This window comes from Hippoglossus stenolepis, chromosome 9, assembly GCF_022539355.2.
Source record: "Hippoglossus stenolepis isolate QCI-W04-F060 chromosome 9, HSTE1.2, whole genome shotgun sequence".
NCBI lineage: Eukaryota > Metazoa > Chordata > Actinopteri > Pleuronectiformes > Pleuronectidae > Hippoglossus > Hippoglossus stenolepis.
Window position 1 is genome coordinate 8,428,353 of NC_061491.1, and position 20,924 is coordinate 8,449,276.

Genomic DNA, 20,924 nt, shown 5'->3' on the forward strand with positions numbered 1-20,924 from the left:
TTTCATTTTATCCCTTCTCATGAGAGACTAAAAAGTGGAAACACAACAACAACCAGATTCCAGGATATAGCTTATCCCAAAGCTGCACCTCCTTAACGCTCTAGATCCTGCACTACTGGCCACTTTTCAACAAAGGGCTGTAACGCAAGTCTTTTTCTTACTATGCACTTGTGTAATTTATCTAGTGCTGATTATTGTCCTGCAGGTGCCAGTGTCTAATCCATACATTTTTTACATTGAGGTTGTATGTATTTTTAATGTGTGCTTTATTTATTTGAACATTGGTTTTAGGATTCATGACTCAAGTTTCACTATGTGTTTCATACTCTATGATGTACTTTGAGTATTTGTGTATTTTCACTGATATGGTAATGAGTATGAAGTATAAAGTTGAAAGTTAAGCTGCATAAATCATAATGACACTGCAGCTATTGTTCATATTTTGTTTTTAAATAAACCAATGGTCTTGTAGCGTTCACCATAAACCCAGCTGCTTCCTGTTGTTCTCTCAGTAAATATCAGCTTCCTTTTCCAGCTCCATGTTTCTGCAGACAGGCTGATTTGGTCTGTAGGAGACTCTAGTCGTCTTGTCTCTGAATTCATTTGGTCTTAATTTATTCACACTAACGTGCTGCACACAGCACCGTCAACAAAACTCTCATAAATTTTGTTCTATGAATCATAAAACTCAGTGGTTATATTTAAGTTTGACCAAAAAGTTATTGACTTTCAAATGCAGAGAGCACAGGGAATAATTTACTATCCCTGTCGTGTGTATGATATATTGCATTTGTTGTCTTTTTGGCAGGACCGAAAGAGAACCTCCCTCCCCACACAATAGGCTTCCTGAACGTCTCACCCAGGATGCTCAACAAGTTGGAAACACATGTAAGGAGGCGACGCAGCAGAAAGAAACACATGGAGAGCACTTTGTGTCCCTGGAGAGCAGCCAAGTCAGGATGTGGTTTGTCACCAAACTGTCCTGCACAGCAGATCCTCTGACCTCTGGAGAAGAGGCTGCTCATGAAAAGCTCTCCTCCTGAATTCACTACAGCCTCCTGTACTAAGACCTACTGGGACTCCTGTGTACAGATCAGTCTTCATATAAGACAGGACAGAGAGAAGCACTGAGAGTGATCACACAGAGTGACTCAAAATCTGTGACTTTTGTTTGTAAGGTTGGTGGTAATGAAAATTATATTATATTACATTATATTACATTATATTTTTGACAAAGATACAAAGAAAAATAAAACACAGTATATGTTAAGTATTCATAATAGCTATGCATAAAATATATTTTAAGGGGAGATTTAAAAAACAATAAAGATCTGATCCCAATAAACTGTTTGGGGCTCTAACAGCAAAACATGGTCACTCTTTGAGGTCTGGGAATAACCGATCATCTCTTACATTTTTATTCATTAGATGTAAATCCTGAAACACATAATTTTTAATCAGCATCATACTCACACCAAAATGTACCTGAACTCACGGTGAGAGCAGACGTGTCAGTGTTCTTGTGTTTGCTCCTCTCACTGGTTTGAAGGCTCAGTTAAGAAAGTCTCTCCAATCACCAACAATTTACTTTCAACCTCTAAATGAGAATCTGATGTTAGCTGGTGGGTGTGGTCCTTTCAAACCTCTTAAACTTCAAATCTTTCTCATCGAGTCATAAATGTTTAATTTTAGAGAAACGCTCGAGGCTTTAAAAAAAATAGTTGTCTGGAGCTTGAAACAAATCAAAAACAGTTGAAAACATGTGAATGTGTTAATTAACATTGAAAAAAATGCCTTAAAACCATTTAAAATTGCTTTAAGCCAGTGTATGAATACTATAAAACTGGTTATTGATGAAATGGCACCACTATTATATTCACATCAACTTTTGAATAAATGTTTGTTTTGTGCAATGAAAGAGAAAAGTATTCATTATTAGTTATTATAGCGTAATCACATTAAGTCTTTTTAAATACAAATCCATTACATTGGCTTAAGCACAAGCATGCAAACATAAAGTTAAGCTTATGGCTTTACACACACATGCACACATGCACACTCACTGAAGCTTGGGGGAATTCCTTCAATAACACTCAGGCCATAGCAGACATGGGTGGTCCATGCTTGTCATTATATCCCTGCAGGCTAGAAGGCAAACACAAAGTACCATGGGAAACACAACCTTCCCTGATGGCAGAGCACTAGTGGTGCTGTCAGTCTGGCAGGAGACAAGTCGTACAGGCTGAGCACAAATCACTCGGACATGCAGGTTTGGTGCATCAACCAGCCAGAGATCAAACTATCCCCGGGTCAGAGGCAACTCAACAGCAAGGAGGCTCTCTGGTGAAAACATATTGTGGAGAATAAATACCTCCGTCACTGCAGAGGAAGTCACCGCTTGTTTGTTCTTCCCACAACCTGGACTCAATCGCTTTGGTCTGATCGCAGGTTAATAAATATTGTGTTACTGCGGTGAGCTGCTGCGGCGTCCTCATCAGTCTCAGATTGCTGTATTTAATTTGGTGTCTTGCACTACCTATGCACGGCTCACTGTCAGATCCAAACCACAGGCCTGAGCAAACACACTGAGCAAACAGGCAGGGCTGTTTTCAGGACCCGAGAGTGGAGCTTGTTTATGCTTCTTAAGCACAGAGGACGGGGCAAAGGGCAGGGCCTTTTCTCTCTAAGTGTGGAGACCAACGCGTCTGAATGGAGATGAATGGGACAAGAAACATAAACAGCTCTTATCTGTCCGTCCTCTGCCCCTGCACTGACCTGTTCTCGTCTTCCTCCGCCCGCTCACATGTCTGTGTTTGCTCCCCTGCAGAGCCTGGCTCTCGCTGGGACCACTGTGCACCTTGTTCCGTCAATATATAACACAAAGAATCGATGCTCTGACACAAAGCACAGATTGTATGTCTGTCCACATTTCATTTGGCTCTAGGTGAACACTGTTGACACTCCTGCTTCCTGGTATTTACCTGACACATCTGTGATACATGTGCAGCTGAACAAAATATCAAAACCAGCAGCTTATTGACTGTCCACGCAAACAGTCGATTCTTTCAATAAAAAATGTCACGTGTTCAAATTATCTCCACATATTTACCCTTGCTGGATATTGATCCTGTATGTATAGATAAAGACCCATGTGCTAACTCTGCATCACTGAGCACGGCAGGAAATACAGTCAGTCACATATCGGACTGTTACACATTAAACAGAAAGCCATTCTCGTGTTTACCTATTGACTGTTCACACAAAGCTGTGAGGAAGCGAAAATGTCAGAGGAAGCGGCGTGCAGGTGAATCACTGATTACAGCTGAGGCTGGATGGGCTGCTAGCATGCGAGGCCAACAGCTGTGGAGCCTGAGGGAAGTCTCAGCAAGGAGGTCACAGAGTGTGCAGAGTCGAGTGCAGCGAGCAACACCACTGATCAGCTCAGGACAATGATTTGTGTCTGTTGAAATTGCAGAGGAGCATGTGAACAACAGCTTCCCCCCAAGATGCTGGGGCTGATTTATACGCAGCAGAACAGCCAATAAAAATACCTGATAGAAGATGTAAACGGGCACAGGTTAAACTAAACACAGTGACAACTGTTTACAAAGGGGTAAACAAGTTTTCAATAAGCAGAGCTGAAGATTTAAGGAGAAGAAGGTTTAACAGGTTTCATTTATTGTTTAGCACTTATACTAGTTGTATTCCAACCCGTGTGAATAGGATGTTTAGGTCATGTCAACTTTTTCAAATAAAAAACTAATCGCCTTATTTCCCAAAAATAAAGATTTAGAGAACAACAAACATGAAAGTAGTTTTTCTAATTAGTTTATCATAGTGCCTTTCTGTCCTAGTCGGTAAAACTCTTCCTAACGTTTTGAGTTATTGTTACTATCAAACAGACAGAGGTTAAAATATAACCCCTATTTGGTTTTCTATGAATTTTTAAGCCTTAATTGCAAGATCCAAGATTCTTCATTCACTGCCTAACCCTTAGACTGTATATAAAGATGGCCGACAAGGCTCCACCTCCTCCTCCCACTATCCAGAGCTATCCTTGATGCAAACGCTGCCATCTTACATATATGGAGAATTACAATCTGATCATCAGACATCGGGGGGGATGGAGCCACAGTAGCGAGGTCTCGTTGAAACACATGCTCAACCAAGCTTTAGTCAGTCTCAGCAGTTAATCCTGACATTTCACCTTGTTTTTATAGAATCAAATAACAAATTAAAGCCAAACTTGCTTGAATGATGAACACTTAACATCAGTGTGATAAGAACTACCTTAAATGACAGAAAGCATCTTTAAGAGATATTTGTTTGATGCGTACTTTGACCTTTCAGTTTGGTTTATGTCCACATCAATTAACATGGAGGAGGCAGGTTTACGACCTTTACATCAGCCAGCCTCCTGTTGGCGACTCAGATGTTTTGGCTTCACCTTTTAGGACCAGTCATGTCGTCCCTCTTCATATAGTGTCTGAAGGTTGAGAAATGGACAGTTCATTTTTCTTTTTTAGTTCCTCACGTCTGAAAACGTCTTTAGTTGAGGTGTTAGAATGTTACATTACTGCTGATAATTAGCTATAAAAACAAAGCCAAGGTTGATGGGAGTGTAATTTATATTGTGAATATTTTGGTCATATAAAGACAATTCTCCTGGTTAGTTAGCTGGTGTTGCCAAATACTTTCCTCACATGTGGTCCTTTGTAACTTGAACTTCTTCCTTTTAGTTTCCCCATATATGTGCCAGAGAATACTTCCTGGTTTCCTGATTGTTCACCAGGTGGACATTTTTGAAACGGAATGCTGCAGATCACTTCTCCAAATTTTTACACGCCACTTAAAGCAACTTTGGGCTCAATCCCAAGTGAGGAGGTAAAAATGAAAAAAGATACTTTGACCCAGTGAGCTATTTCAGAGGCAGCCATTAAGAACTGCTTTTCAGAGTCTGCTGATGTGACTGGTGGCAGCGTTGGACCATCTATCTCTATAGAGAGAGACAGATTAGAGAGGAATGGGGGAGAAGACGCTGTGGTCTTCTGGTGGTGATAGAGAGGGAGTTGCAGGGTGAGAACTGTCTTCTTTATCCTGGCAGGGCTCTCTACACATTAAAACCAGATGCATCCAGGCTCCAGAGAAATGAGGTGCGTTATGGATTGAACTTTGAATTCTGGATGGCATATTTAGAATCTGCCAGGCTCATCCATCATCCAGTCAAAGCATATTCATGACTCCTTTTCCAGCAGGCCAGAGGGAACAGAGCAGAGGTGTGCGGGTCATGTGAGTCCACCGAACAAGTGGCCAGTGTTTATGTGAAGAGCAAACCGGAGAATGGTCACCTATCTGCGAGAGGGAGAAGATTCATGGCTGTGAGTGTGAGGAAGAGCGTTGTGTGTGTGAAACCACAGTGACGTGCCCATCAGCTTAAAACAACCTCCTTGCCTGCACCGGCCTCTCTGTGGTTTGTTTACACTGAGAGCTCCTCCAGACTGCACGTGCACATAGCTACGTGCACGTCCCACTGCACAGCCCGGGAATATGTGTGTACCCCAAACTGCAGAGGCAAACTTGAAAACTCGGCCATGGGGGCAAGTTAGTCTATTTGTATGTCTGTCTCTCAGTCTGTCTGCCTGTTGTCCGTCTGTCTGTCTCTCAGTCTGTCTGCCTGTTTGTCCGTCTGTCTGTCTCTCAGTCTGCCTGTCTGTTTGTCCGTCTGTCTGTCTCTCAGTCTGCCTGTCTGTTTATCCGTCTGTCTGTCTCTCAGTCTGTCTGCCTGTTTGTCCGTCTGTCTGTCTCTCAGTCTGCCTGTCTGTTTATCCGTCTGTCTGTCTCTCAGTCTGTCTGCCTGTTTGTCCGTCTGTCTGTCTCTCAGTCTGTCTGCCTGTTTGTCCGTCTGTCTGTCTCTCAGTCTGCCTGTCTGTTTGTCCGTCTGTCTGTCTCTCAGTCTGCCTGTCTGTTTATCCGTCTGTCTGTCTCTCAGTCTGCCTGTCTGTTTATCCGTCTGTCTGTCTCTCAGTCTGTCTGCCTGTTGTCCGTCTGTCTGTCTCTCAGTCTGTCTGCCTGTTTGTGCTGTCCGTTGTTTGTCCGTCTGTCTGCTCTCAGTCTGCCTGTCTGTTTATCCGTCGTTGTTTAGTCTGTCTGTTGTCCGTCTGTCTGTCTCTCAGTCTGCCTGTCTGTTTATCCGTCTGTCTGTCTCTCAGTCTGTCTGCCTGTTTGTCCGTCTGTCTGTCTCTCAGTCTGCCTGTCTGTTTGTCCGTCTGTCTGTCTCTCAGTCTGCCTGTCTGTTTATCCGTCTGTCTGTCTCTCAGTCTGTCTGCCTGTTTGTCCGTCTGTCTGTCTCTCAGTCTGCCTGTCTGTTTGTCCGTCTGTCTGTCTCTCAGTCTGCCTGTCTGTTTGTCCGTCTGTCTGTCTCTCAGTCTGTCTGCCTGTTTGTCCGTCTGTCTGTCTCTCAGTCTGCCTGTCTGTTTGTCCGTCTGTCTGTCTCTCAGTCTGTCTGTCTGTTTATCCGTCTGTCTGTCTGCCTGTTTGTCCGTCTGTCTGTCTCTCAGTCTGTCTGCCTGTTTGTCCGTCTGTCTGTCTGCCTGTTTGTCCGTCTGTCTGTCTCTCAGTCTGTCTGCCTGCCGCTCTTTGGGCAAACACACACACACACCTGTATTAGCCCCCATATTTTCCAGACCTAGTTCGCACAGCTGGCCTGGCAACATTATGTGAATGTGGTGAGACTGAGCCAGAGAGTTCTGCAGATCAAGAATGTGTGTGTGTGTGTGTGTGTGTGTGTGTGTGTGTGTGTGTGTGTGTGTGTGTGTGTGTGTGTGTGTGTGTGTGTGTGTGTGTGTGTGTTTGTGTCTTACTGTCTGCATGTGTGTGTGAGCAGATTTTTGCATCTGTGCATACAAACATGTTTATATCCTCATGTTTTTGACTGCGTGTGTGTGTGTGTGTGTCGGTGTTGCAGGATGTGAGTGATTGCCCTGTGAGGGGAAGGATGATGGAGCACTAAAAGATGAATCATCAGCAGACGGCTTGGCTGTCCTCTCCCTCTGTGTCTGTCTCAAAGCCTCCTGGGATCTCTGAGCTCTCAGGAGTCCTGATTGCAGAACTCCTCAATCAACTCCCACATAACGGGGGCGGTCGCTTGGCCAAATGGTAAAGGTGTCTGTTCCATATGTCCGAGATACAACCATTCATAATGGAACGGTTAGGGTTGGTATACAGAGTCAACAGAACTCCACTGAATGAACGAGAAGAATGAAACTGGTATGCAGCTAGTCGTCACGAAAAGTTAATGATCCTAGTTTTTCAAAAGAATAATTCATCTCCCTGAAGCTGATGGATTTGGAGCACATGGAGAAAACATTAATGTATCGCCGGTTTGAAATATGATTTTTCTTTTTCAATTGTTTGTTTTTTTTCTCAGAAAAGCTTTATTTTTAAGACTGTAATGACATTTATAGACATTTAATGACATTTTCCAATTACGTTTTTTTGAGTGGGCAATGTGATTTGGTGCCAATTATGGAGGAACTATTGTTCAGCTAACCTGCTGTGCAGCGACTAAAATATTTTGTAGGTTAAATTAACAGTTAACAACCTGTAACTAAATGCATTGGACACTGTCTCTATTCCCCAAATAACAGTTTTTTCCAGTAAACCTCAAATTAATTGGGAGATTGTGGACCTGTAGAAAAAGTGTGCCGTTTTAAAGTAATTTTACTTGAAACTATTAGTGAGGTCTGTGTATTAACCAATGATCAGTGCATGATTAGATAGCACCAGACATGATAACAATAAAAAAAAGTTGCTTTTATGATTGGATGTGTCCATGTGCATCAAAGTAAATACACGAAAAAAATGTTTGATTGTGTAAAAAGTCAGAGGAACAGTCCCGCTTGATCACTGGGGTCATTTCCATCAACAGTTGAGCAACTCTTTCAATGGGTGCTCACATCCACCAACACACTCATCATCTGCGTCCCAGTATCTTGTGGCTAATCTGTACCAGATCTCCACTCTAATCCCTTGAATGCCTGAGGATCAACATGATGGGCTCTTTAAGATGAACATGATGACACAAACACACACCTGATGCGGAGAACGCCAGTAAAACTCCCAGCGCCGCGCCACAGATTCCTGCTGCGGCTCCCAAACAATAACACAGAGGAGGGAAAACAATTCTCAACAAACAAGATTACAGCTGCGCAAGCTTAACAGGCATTCCATTAAGTACATCCTCCAGACAACAAAGGCAAACACAGAGTTATCTTCATTTTTATGAGAACTGAAAAACACAGAAAAACATCTTGCATGATTTCCTGGCAATCTGTGGCAATCACCATGGAGAGCTGGTGGACCATCAAGGATACAATCAACCACTAAAGACACACAGTCAGCTCTGTGCAGCTCCGCACTGGCTCTTATTTATGCTCTGATTTTTTTTTTGGCAGAGTTGATAGGGTTGGTAAGAGTAACTGTATGAACAGAGAGCACAGACATTTTGTGGAGAGAACCATCAACAACGATTCAATTCTTTCTCCTCAGCCTGCTGTCTGCTCAGGTCGGCTTTATCTGCTTCCTCTCTTTCTCTCTCTCTCTCTCTGTGTGTGTGTGTGTGTGTGTGTGTGTGTGTGTGTGTGTGTGTGTGTGTGTGTGTGTGTGTGTGCGTGTGCGTGTGTCCGTGCAGCATATACTCATTTAGTAATTGGTGGATGCACAGCGTTCCCACCCGTCTCCACTGTCTCCACTGTCTCCACCCTGTCCTGAAATACACTGGGCAGGATGGCCAGACACACATACATAAACACATACACTCAGGCCTTATGAAAAATAACTGAACTGATCCTTTATTAATGCTTTCAGGGGCTAAATATTTTCTCAACTAAAACAAACATTTCCACAGGAGCAGCTGACTGATGACTTCCTGAATCAGACAAGGCCTGAAATCTGGGGGCGTTCACTCGCAACAGGATTAATGGTAAACTGTTGGATTGGATTAGACAGTTATTGGTTTATGTGGTTATCCTGCTCATTTGTAAGGATTCAGTGTCATGAGATGTTAACATAAATAATTCAGATGTTAACGAACACAGAACTTTCATTCATCGCTATATGCAGATGATCTTGTTTTATATATCTGCAAAGCTTTTCAGTCAGACACACGAGTCATAAACAGTCTGTCTGCAATATTTTGCCGTCTCAACTCACTCAACTCAGGCCTGTGTTGAATGCAGACAAAACTAAACTGGTCCTGTTTTTAGATGCCAGGAGGGAGTCCACGTTGCAGACTCAGGGGAAGACAAGTTGATATTTAATATGATGACTGTCTTTTTTTAGGCGACATGTTGAAAACCTTTTGGAAGAAGTTTATTTTAGACTTTTCTTTCTTTGAAACCAGAATAAGATGGCTCCAGTCACCTTGATTCATTTTACATAAATGCATCAGGACAATGTCTCTGCGTGTATTCTGCAGAATTGAACTCCTTTGTTGTGATTTGTTTAGTTTACCTTTAGCTTCATTTGGTTTTGATCTGTGTTTAGTGTTGTTGGCAAAATAAAATATTTACAGTTTCCACATTTTAAGGTCTAACTTCTTATTATATGTGGTAATATCACTAGTAAATGATAATTGTCAACTTAATAATATTTTGTTAATATATTGTAGGCAAGATTTTGAACTGTGATGATCAAACCATTATTACTTATTCATAAATTCAGTGATTACTAACTGTTATTTATCAAGAAATATGTAATCAATAACAGATTGCTCATATTATGTGATACATTATTAACTCTTAATTAACAGATTAAGACTAACTACTGATTAATTTATGATTAATAATTATGAAAGTGTGTATTGAATGATTACCAACTGAATCATTAACTGTTCTACATTTTTTCACTGTATTTTCACTATTGACGGTGATATAAAAGTAATCGGTGAGTTATTATGATCATAGCCATCATTAAATGTGGAGCTTTAAGCAGAAGTGGATAAGTCGCTGAAGGACATTTGAACGGAGCTTCTGACCATAAACACCCTCAATAAAACTGTGCTGTGCAGCAGGAGGAGAGGAGGACGTGTTCTCCCCTGTCGGTTGTACATGGAAGTGATCCAGATCATGGGGGCTGGACTGGATCCAGGTGCAGAAAAAAAAAACCCTGGCAGGAGCAGTAAGAGGGAGCACTGAGAGCACACACACACACACACACACATACACAGTGCGCACACACTCTCACTCACACACAGTCCGAGCAGAGCAGAGGAGCTCTCATCCAGATCCGTGCCAGACGCATGGTCGACTTTTGGTTTTTTGCGCGGCTTCTATCACATTTTGTTTCATTTTTGCTTCAAGAGTAGTTCGAACTTAACTTTGTGTCAACTTTGAGGTGTTTTTAAAGTGGATTCGTCACGCCTGTTGGATATATCCTTTGGAATTACTGTTGGATACTCCGCGACGCACAGGTACAGTAAAGTTTGAGGAGAAGTTACGGCTGAGTTGATGTCACTCTGTGGGTTTTAGTCTACAGTCGGTGTCTGGATGATGGTTAAAAAAACATTTCCTGATGTTTCCCTTCTCTTCTCTGCTTTCAGAAGTCATCTGCAGCTCGACCCGGATTGTTTCTTTCCGACGCAGGAGCGCGCAGGGGCAGCCCGGAGCTCTCCAAGGGAAAAACTCTATCCGTGCGTCTCCGCCTGGGCTGTGACTTTTTAACCGAGCCGTCCCAGATATGGTGGGGCACCTACACCTACAAGCGATGGATGATAGCCTGAAAGGAAAAAACCGAGAGGGGCTGCTCGACAGCCCGGATTCGGGACTGCCGCCGAGCCCCAGTCCGCCCTTCTGCTCGCTGTCCCCGGGTCTGATCGAGTCGCGCTCCAGCAGCTGCACGACGCCCGTGGAGAGCCACCATGGATGTTATAGGAAGGAGAGCAGAGAGGGGAAACTGGTAAGAAACACTTCACTTATTTGCTTCATGGTTTGAAAGTGTGGCGATCGGACAGCCGCGGGTCTGTTGTGTATCCAGAATGATTTTACTGACAGTGACAAAGTCAATCAAAGGATGAAAAAGATCCAGTGACGCTGCTGCTTGAGACACTGACAATGTGAGACTGTTATAGTGTTTGGACAGAAACTGATTTCACCCAACATCTGGAAGCCCTCTTCTCTCTCTCTCTCTCTCTCTCTCTCTCTCTCTCTCTCTCTCTCTCTCTCTCTCTCTCTCTCTCTCAAATTCTGAAGATGCCACTGGCCCCTCAATAGTCCAATAAAACGTCTTCTTCTTTCCTTTTTTTTCACTCTGGTGCATCAGCTGGCCCCTCTAAATACATGGCCTCATCGGGGTCAGTGAGTTGATCAGGCCCAGCTGCAGGTCTCCAAACATGGGGTCCAGGGGCTCCCAGGGGGCCCTGACTGAATTCCAGGGGTTCAATAAGAAAAGTTGTATAGCCCTTTTTATTTCAGTCAGTAGCGGGAACGTGAGTGGAGGTGTGTAAGACTGTGATCGGGTTTCTTTCTCCTCACCTACAGGGTGGAAACACATGTTTAGCATGTTATCAGATGGCGGTCCTGAGACAGTTTTATTACTCTGTCAACGGAGGACTCAGATTAAGAAGTTTGGGTTATGCTTCTTCTTCTTGGTTATAATCAGTGGGAAACTTCTAGATGATAAGTCTGGCTCTTAACTCAATAAACCTTGGAATAAGCCAGCATGAGCAGGTCTGTGTGCCTCTGTTGAAACCATATTTTTGCTTGTGACCCCAAAAAAACTATAATCACTATAAAAACCATACTTTTAAGAAAACTCAGATTTGTGAGTTAAAACATGTTTCCTTTCCTCGTCAATCCTCTTCTGACCCCTCTCATTGATCGGCAAACCCCCGGGGGTTTAGCGGTTATTTATGGGACCTGCAGCATTTGCATTTCATAATTTTGTCTCTGGTTCCACCACCTTAAGATTAACTTGAGTACTGACGTTTGAAAGTCATAATCATTAACTTTTGTCAGATTCATTGTAGTTTGTTGCCTAAAGCTTCTGCATCCGGTGAAACATTAAAAGGCCCAAAATGAGAAACTGGAAATGGTATCAAAACTAAGTTAAAGAGTATTAGATAGAACGCTGCACAGCTATTGAGTCTAAAAAAAAATAGCTTAAAGCTAAAAATACATCAACATCTGGAGGCCAGTATCTTGCTTGATTTATTAAAGTTCAGTTCTCCATGTGTGTGGGGAAAAAACGGATCCTATTCACTTGGTTCTGTTTATGTAGTCTCAGTATTTATCAGTGATGATGAAACGTCCCAAGTGTTAATGATAATACTGTTACAGTATCTGTCAGCCCAAACCAGTTACTGCTCAGATCTCACTGGAAACCAGCACGACCAGTCAATAACATTTTTACTTCTTGTTTTATTTCTGAAAAAGTTTAAATGGTTCTCTGCTTTACACATAATGAACTTTTCTAGTGAGATATTGCATATACAGTACATTTCCAGCATTATGTGCTCAAATAGTCAGTGCACCCGAGGCAATATTAGTATCATTATTGCTTGTTTACTTAAAGATTCAACAATAACACAAATCTTTGGAACATCTTTCAGAGAAACAAAGATTTATGGACAAATGCATTATAATGTCACACCCTGCAGTGACTTGTGTGTCACATATGTCAAGAGTGATTCGATTGAAAATCATTTCCAGGTCACTCCCAGTTTCAAACAGTCTTGAGAACATGTCTGCGCAGGTCGGGGTGGCTTTTAAAGTGTCTGAAGCAAGCCTCAGAAATGCGGCGCTCCATCGGGGGAGTCGCACGACATCGGTTTGCAGGAGCCTGAAACTCATGAAAAGAGGCAGAGAGGTCCTCTAATCCTCTGGAGGCTCAGATTAGTAGGACTCCTCTGCTTTGTGGTTTCCCTTTTTAAAGATCAGTCCTGATACAAACTGCTCCTGCTTGTGTTTCTAATCCTGTCTGTCCTGGCTTGTGTGCGTGGAAAAAAAAATCAAACCTTTGCATCAGGAAAAAAAAGTTTTTTTTTTTTCAAGATGTCATGAACAGGTCTGGCAGCAGGAGCAGGGGAAGCATGTGTGTGCTCAGGTTGTTCTCTTTCCAGATCTATTTTAGTGTTGTTTTTGTGTGCCACCTAAGAACAATCCCCAAGTCCTATTTTGAGGTGCAGGGGCTTGTTAGAGCGGCTGGCTGCTGTTGCATAACTATTTGTTGACCTGTCAAATTAAACGTGGATAAACACTGAGAAGGCCGGTTCGCAAACTTGGTTCAAAGTTTAAAAGATGCTGGATAATCAATCTTGTACTTGCATTTCACGGTGTGAATAGATTTACAATCGGGGCTATAGATGCATGAAAACTGAGTGTGTAATCTTGAACATTTCAGAACTGGATAAGGTTAAGTCCACATCCAGTCCAAGGAGGTGGCTCAACTGTCAGTGGATTAACCAGGAGGACAAACAGGAGACAGATCTCATGACTTTCTTCTAAATCTGCCTCCCTGTGTGATACTGATGCTCTCACATTAATACCCCTGCAGACGCACAATGTAAAGTCGGGGGCTTGACTGCTCCAGCAGCCAGCGGTCGCAGTGTTTGAGTTGGCGTTTCTCTCAGCAACTCTGTATTGTGCATTGTATGTTGTGTGGGTTGCTCAGCTGCAGGCTATTTTTCCTGGGCAGAAACGTGCCTCCAGGGGGGTTTGTGCTTTGTGAGCGTACTGGGGTATCCAGCGCCTGAAGGTGACCTCCGCTCCATTTGCGAGTGTTTGCTTTGCAGAAGTTGCCAGAACTCACTGTGGAGAAATAGCTGGGATGCTCTCAATGCTGAAGCAGCAGAGGACAACCACATTCTCCTGCAGTATTTTCAGGTCATGAGGAACCAGCAGTAGAAAAGGAGCCGCCTGCATATGACGGGTTTTTTTTCAACCTCGCGTGGCAAAACCAGAAGCCGTGCGAAGCGCAGTCAGAGTGCGTGGGGATGACTGTAGGCTGTAGGTAAGACGAGCTTCACACAGCGCTCTGCTGTGCCCTTGGCCTGTTGTTGCTCGTCCCCTGTAGTGGCATGTGCTCTTAACAGCGGCCAAATCACAGCATGTGACAGTCTCTCGTGTGTAATGTGAGAGTTGTGGTCGAGGTGTCATTTGCTTCAGATGGACAGTGTTTGAGAAAGAGAACGTCCAGTCACATCCTGGCCTCCCAGTGAAAGACAGGATCTGTGTCTCTGATTGGTGCAGCTCTGTTTGTCTCCTTATAGCTGTGGAGGGGACGGTCTGAGAGGTCAAGGGTCAACACACTGTTCATACAGTTAGTTTTACTACAGTGAACATACCTGGTGTCATCATTAGCTTATCTGACATGATGAGGTTAACTTTATCCATCCTCCGTTGTACTCTGCTTAGAACAGACATCATGAATTAATCCTATGAATATTAAAGGGTCAAATTCATATGATTCCCATATATTGTAAGGTGTCTAGAAAGGTTGCATGTAAAAAGAATGATCTCCTTGTTAGTATAGTGGTGAGTAGGGTTAGGGTATCTATCTATCTATCTATCTATCTATCTATCTATCTTATTATTATTTTATTGTTATTTAATCGATTGATAGAGAAAATAATCTGCAGATTAACTGGTCATGAAAAACATTATTATCTGTAGCCCTAGAACCCATGATAGGAACTAACAGTGAAGGGGGGGTAATGAGAACAGACACGATGAGATGAGCTAGAGAGCCGCCATCACACATGAAAATTCGTAAAAATAATAAAATTCACAAGAACCAAGAAGAAATATGACTGAGGCATCAAATGGGATTAGAGGCTGTTTTTCTTTGGTTAACGTCCCCATAAGACCCCATATTACTTAGTTATGATTTTCAAACAGCATTGTTTCCACGAAGCCTGACTGCCAGCTGCTCTGCTCTTTACTTCCTGCAAGTGAATTTCCCATTTCACTAACTTCTGTAGGCCCCAACATATGCAAGCCTATTTTCAGTCCACACACGCACACACACACACACACACACACACACACACACACTCAGCATTGTGTTTCTGGGTCACATGTCTGTAGTCAGCCTGAACTGCAGTGACAGCTTGTGAGAAAGTGACTTACCACCTACACTTCATTTGGCTGGAGCCACGCTGTGTAATTATCTGAATTAAAATGGAAGTGCTGCCCGGACTGCTGTGTTTCTTGTCTAAGTGTTGTTGTAGTGGTGCGATGGACAAGTTGAGTTCTCCTGCGGGTTGGAGCATCGAGGAGTGTTTTTAATTTGGGCCGCTGGCTCTGCTCAAACCCCCAACCATGCTGCGATTTCCTTTACTGGAATTCCTTGAATGGACACGTTGGCAGGCTGGTTACTCACAGTTCCTGAATGTTTTAGTGAGGTTGTGACTCTTGTGTGTCTTTTACACAGCTGCCCTACCTGCTGCTGAACTCCACAGGAACAGACCCCAAGACTCGCATGTACCCCGTGTTCTTCGGGGAAAGCATCGAGGTCAACCCCAAACCAGAGCAGGAAATCAAGTAAGAGGACTTTGAAGCACACAGACGCAACAGTGGCTGCAATGTGGTGTTTAACATTGTCTTTTCAACACTGCCACCTAGTGATCAGTTTTAGATGTGTGTTTAAACTGTTGAAATATCTCCTCTCCAGGTGCATCTCTGAGGTCAAGTATGACTCCGACAAGCATTACCGGGACCGGGTGTACTGCGCCCCCGTTCCCACGGCCACCTCCTTCAGCGAGACAGTGGTAGCGGTGCAGAACTGCACATGGAGGAGCTACAAGTCCCAGGTGTACCTGGAGCCGCGGCAGAGGCCCATCAGCTACCAGAGCACCACCATCATCTACCCGAAACACGCCAAGAACACTTACCGCACCACGCTCAACTACAACGCCACGGGTTCCCGCCGCTGGTTTGTCTCCACAGTGCAGCTGGAGTCGAGCGAGGATACTAGTCCCTGTATCATCTACACAGAGGACCTGTAGAGCTCAGCCCGTACAGGGGGATGGCTACCTGGCAACCATCTTGTTTTTTCTCAGAGGATGAGGATCGAGGGAGGGCCCATTTTGAAAAGGAAATACTTCAAGTGTTGTCTGAAGCCCCTACGAACCCTGGTCTGTTCATCTTTACGTGCCATGGAGGAAACTCTGGGAACCTTCAGTGACATTTCACCTGAGTGTATTTAGACTTTCTACTGATGCCGTCTTTAAAAAGGGACTCCCGGCAGTTTAGAGCTGCACTTGAATGGTTGATGTCTTATTTAATACAAGAGCTGACAAATTGGTGGCTTTCCGGTTTTTAATGATCAGATTGCAGACGTCTGTATATGTAGAGAAAAGTCGAGATGACACGAGTTGTGGGAGTTCGCGCAAACTCCAGTCACACCAATGCAAAGCTTGCTAATATGGCTTTATTGCACTTGTTTTCTATATATCACAGTCCTCTCAGTGGACGTGGAATCGCAGGGGGAGAATTTCAGTTCTGCGTTTGAAAAATTGGACCAAAGACTGTTTATCTCTGCAATAACTCCCCACTATGAGACAGTTACACAGTTTTAACTACACATTTAAACAACAGCTTGTTCGGTTTGGTCAAGCGCTCAGTTCAAATATCTGCACACTGCAGGTGTTGGGATTATTCACATGAACCAGAGGGATGTGTATAGAGTGAAGACTGAAGTCTAATCCTACAGCACGATCACAGCACAGTGTAAATGATGCCTGGAGAATATTTAAAAGAGATGTCTGAAGCCTCGAAAACCTGGTTTCACATCTCAGGATTACATTAAATATTGAACCGTGTTGGATCACTGGACTTTTGGTCTTAACTTAATTTGAATACTTGGGTTAAAACAATGTCAGTTAGTTTTTTTTTTCAGTAAACTAGTTCTTGTTTGGTCTCAAGGGGGTGCTGGAGAGCTGGAGAGCTGCAGAGCCACAATCAAGGTTAAAATTTATGGGAAATATATCCTCATGATAACAGTTTTATTTATTAAGAGTTTAATTACAAAAACTCAAGTGATCTGCTTCGTGATTGCAGGACCACATCATCTGTATTTTCAGAATTATTGATAATACTGAGCACATATGGCCTCTGATAATGGTGGCAAATGGGAATTAGTTCGTGACTTTGTCTTTTTGATCAGTGTTTGATTGATTTTATAACTTGTTTTGGTTTCACTCAGACAATAATGAGGAAAAAAATGCGAGGATCAGAGGGAAGTGACACTTCTCTGTCCAGTTCTTGTTACAGAACTAACAAATGGCGCTCACCTGTTTACTTCTCCATTACAACTTCTCTGGAAGTTTCATTCTACAAACAATCGACGTGTCACTGTTTCACTTCTCAATGAAAGGCCAACATTGTTCTGGATTGCACCAGCTCTTCATAAAGGTGTCACGTAGTTTGTGGACAAAGTAGCTGCTCAATAACTCAGCTACTAACGTCACTGTCGCATCGCAACTCACCAAAGTGTCAAACGCTACAGCGTCAGAGGAGCAAACAATGTATTGAACATAACTACTTTGTGAATGTAGTTGATATGAGTTATTAACTTTCCAATAATGCTAACATTTATTAGCCTGACACTTTTAGCGTAATGTTTATTTTGAGTCATGTCGTAACTCATGTGAAACTTAATTAAAAATCTTCCCAAGTGTCATGTGAGACATTTCAAACATATAGTTTTTTTATGCTATGAATGTGCCAAACCTTAGCTCTGTCAGTCGGTGCAGTCACTTACACGTGGCCCTTTAAATAATAACCAGTCTTTACTCTACTTGTTGAATGCGACCCCCTTTAAATACAGGCTGTGTCCGAAATCACACTACAAAGTGCACTATATAGTGAGTTCGCCATTTTGTAGTGCTGTCCGAATGTTTAGTGACATTTTTTATACCCAATATACTGCACAGTGCACTCAGTGATTCCCATCTTGCATCATGAAAAATAGTGTACAATTGATGGTCACTAACTGAGCAACATCTACCATCATGCATTGGGCTGGCGGTGAAGAGACGAGACGAGTGAGAGCAGCGGGAACAGCCCAACCTGTCGTACAAATGTAAATACGAGCCGAGCAGCTCGTCACAAACTGAGACAAACAAGTTTCTTTCTACTCTTAAAGATTGCCATTCATTTTTTACCTTAAAGTTTCAACACCAACTGTAAAATAAACATTTAAAATTTATTGTGGGATTGCGACAATGATGTCGTTCTTTTTTTTTTCTTTTTTTCTGATGAGCTCACTAGAGTATATTGTGCTCTGGAAGACCACATATAGTTAAATGAGTGGGAGATTTCGGACACAGCCATAGTGATATTTCAATCTCCACTAAGTGAACTTTTAAATTTATGAATTGCTGGTGCGGCCGAGTGTTTCACTTTGTTTTCAGATACCAACAAATTGTCATTGTGGGACGTTTCTGTTCGATGTTGTTTCAAAAGCATGAAACTCCTCTGGTATCACCAACATGTAAAAAGTCGAGCAGTGATTCGTTTTCCCTGTTGAAGATGTAAAATAGATTTTTTTATTAATGGAGCGTTTTCATGACTTCTTTATGTGTCTGTCTTATATATATAAATAAATATATATTTAGATTACTGAACATGGCAAATATTGAGACTTCAGACTTTACCTCAAATTCTCTAAGGTATCAGTTTTATGTCATTGCAAATGTGTACTCCCAATTTTTCAATGGAGGTCGTGAGCTTGAGATCTTGTTTCCTTTCATAGTTTGAAAAGCCCTCCAGGTGTGTGTAAAGTCGAAAGGACACGAAGGCTGTGAGTCTGAGGCGGTTCATCACATACTGGGTTTAAATGAGGGAACAGTAAGTAGCAGAACAAAGAGCGAGACAACAGGAGAAACCAGAGGAGATGAGGCCGTTGTTCTGGGGACGCCTCTCTGTGCAGAGCAGTGAAGCTCCTGCTGAGATGATGGAGAGCTGCGCTATGTGTTGATGGTCTGTGAAATGTCGGAGAATCCTGAGACAGAGTTGGCGGGTGTCAAGTCAAACACGATGGCGGTTTTGTGTGAGATACTTTTTGTGTTTCCTAACACTTGATTTTGTTACTGTAAAATATTCTCCTGTTGTATATGTGGCATTGAGGCACTTCATAATTCTCTTTATATTTTTGTACGTCGATAATTGTTCCTGCTCTGATCAAGGAAAAATAATTTAAAAAGATGCATATCCTGAATGAATAAAAAAGAAATTCCCAAACACTAATTCTGTTGTCCTGAATATTAATCTTAATCTTATTTTGAATCACATGACATTGTATTTCCCTTCTTACCACAGGTTTAATTTGATCCCTCTGAAAACATATTGAATGTGTTGCAGGGTCTGTTTATCTCAGCAAATAGTCATATGTAAAAAGTTTGAAGGTTTAGTCATTAAGAATTTAAGAACAAAACACAGCAGATATATCAACTCTGTATACGTCTGGTATATATTGAGAATTTTGAGTGTTTTCAGGCCATAGATTTCGGGGCAGTAATGACTTTATTTTTCTTTAGACTCTTTGCTTCAGTCCATGTAATTTTAAAATGAATGGATCCTACAGTGTCTGAGATTTAATATCACTTTATTTGTCCCAAGGGAAATTTGTCTCGGACATTAAGGCTGTCACAGAAAATACATAACATAGACGTAAAGTTTTCACATCATTCAGTGGCTCGTTATTTTCCTCCAGTGCTTAATAAGACTGAGGTGAAACACTGATGTGGCCTGACATCAGTTTTACAGTTACTGAGGCCTCGTCTCAGGTGTTTTGGTTCCTGATGAAATCCTGGCCAAAGTTGATATTTATCAAACAACAGACTGGTGGTTTGCTCATGATCCATCACGCTGAAAATATAAAAGCTTCAACGTGATATATTCTTTTAAAACTTCTCAGTGTGGAAAATGTAATTGCACGAGTGAATATTAACTCAGCAATTTTCTCAGCAGTAAATCAGGGATATAAACCTGTTCTCAGTGAAGGAAGCAGAAAAGAATTGATGAAAACTATTTCCCTCCAGTACAGAAAAACGTCCCTGATACATAAATTACGTTTTATCTGATGCCCTCAGAGAAAGGTTACTTGCCCGAATTTGCTCTTCATATGCCAGTGGTAACTCCACAGCAAGTAAGTTACACCATTCAAATGCCTGATCTGAAACTTAAAGGTGCCCTGTGGATTTATTTGGCCACTAGTAGTGCTATTGAGCAATGTTAGTATGATAATAGTAGATCCCAGTTTATTCTCATACATTCGCACAACTTTGATGGGAAGCAACACAGTGATTACACACTTTTCAGCTGATGAAGAATAAATGCACAATTTTTTTTCCTCTTTCTGTGGGCTTACTTTTTTTTTTTTATATAGCGTATCGAATAATTTCACATAACAAATCCCTCCATTCCCTCCTCACCCTCCCAGATCCTCTGGATCTAATTAAAGAGTTGCATAACACGTAATCGGAGACACATACACAAAATAAATAATAATAGTAAAATACAGTGAGCAAGACCATCAAAAATAAATAGATATATAAACAACCAGCTTCAACATACACCTACATACACACATACTGTATATATGTATGTAAAAGCAGTATGCTGTAATCTTGCAGCTAGTACAGTTTGGGCCTGGAGGTGTCCCAATATGTGAAATAGGTTAAACTATAAAAGTGAATTTGACCTTTTCCAATTTAAGATGAAACATAATGTCCCTGATCGACCTAATATGGGATGGAGGTTTTGGGTTCTTCCAATTAAAAAGTATATGTCGGGCCAATAGGGGGAACAAGGCAGCAAAGGTCACCACATTGTACACGTTTGGTGGCCAATTACAGTTAAGCCAAATATAGCTAATAGAGGATGCGGGTCCATGGATGTGCTAAAAGTTTCACTCAGGGATTTGAA

At 42.2% G+C, this 20,924-nt stretch overlaps 1 protein-coding gene across 1 annotated transcript; it reads left to right on the plus strand.

Moving 5' to 3' along the window:
• Nucleotides 1-10,203: 10,203 nt before the first annotated feature.
• rflna (refilin A) lies at nt 10,204-19,244 on the plus strand. The gene is made up of 4 exons (XM_035165633.2): nt 10,204-10,468; nt 10,598-10,953; nt 15,427-15,536; nt 15,667-19,244. The coding sequence occupies exons 2-4, from the start codon at nt 10,735-10,737 to the stop codon at nt 15,998-16,000; spliced, it is 663 nt and encodes a 220-aa protein (XP_035021524.1). The 5' UTR covers nt 10,204-10,468; nt 10,598-10,734; the 3' UTR covers nt 16,001-19,244.
• The last annotated feature ends 1,680 nt before the right edge of the window (nt 19,245-20,924 follow it).

What these genes read in the sequence shown, in the direction of transcription:
- rflna (XM_035165633.2), top strand. Translation starts at nt 10,735, where the DNA reads ATGGTGGGGCACCTACACCTACAAGCGATGGATGATAGCCTGAAAGGA. An exon ending in AGAGCAGAGAGGGGAAACTG is followed by an intron (nt 10,954 to 15,426) that starts GTAAGAAACACT and finishes TCTTTTACACAG; the next exon opens with CTGCCCTACCTGCTGCTGAA. An exon ending in AAACCAGAGCAGGAAATCAA is followed by an intron (nt 15,537 to 15,666) that starts GTAAGAGGACTT and finishes TCTCCTCTCCAG; the next exon opens with GTGCATCTCTGAGGTCAAGT.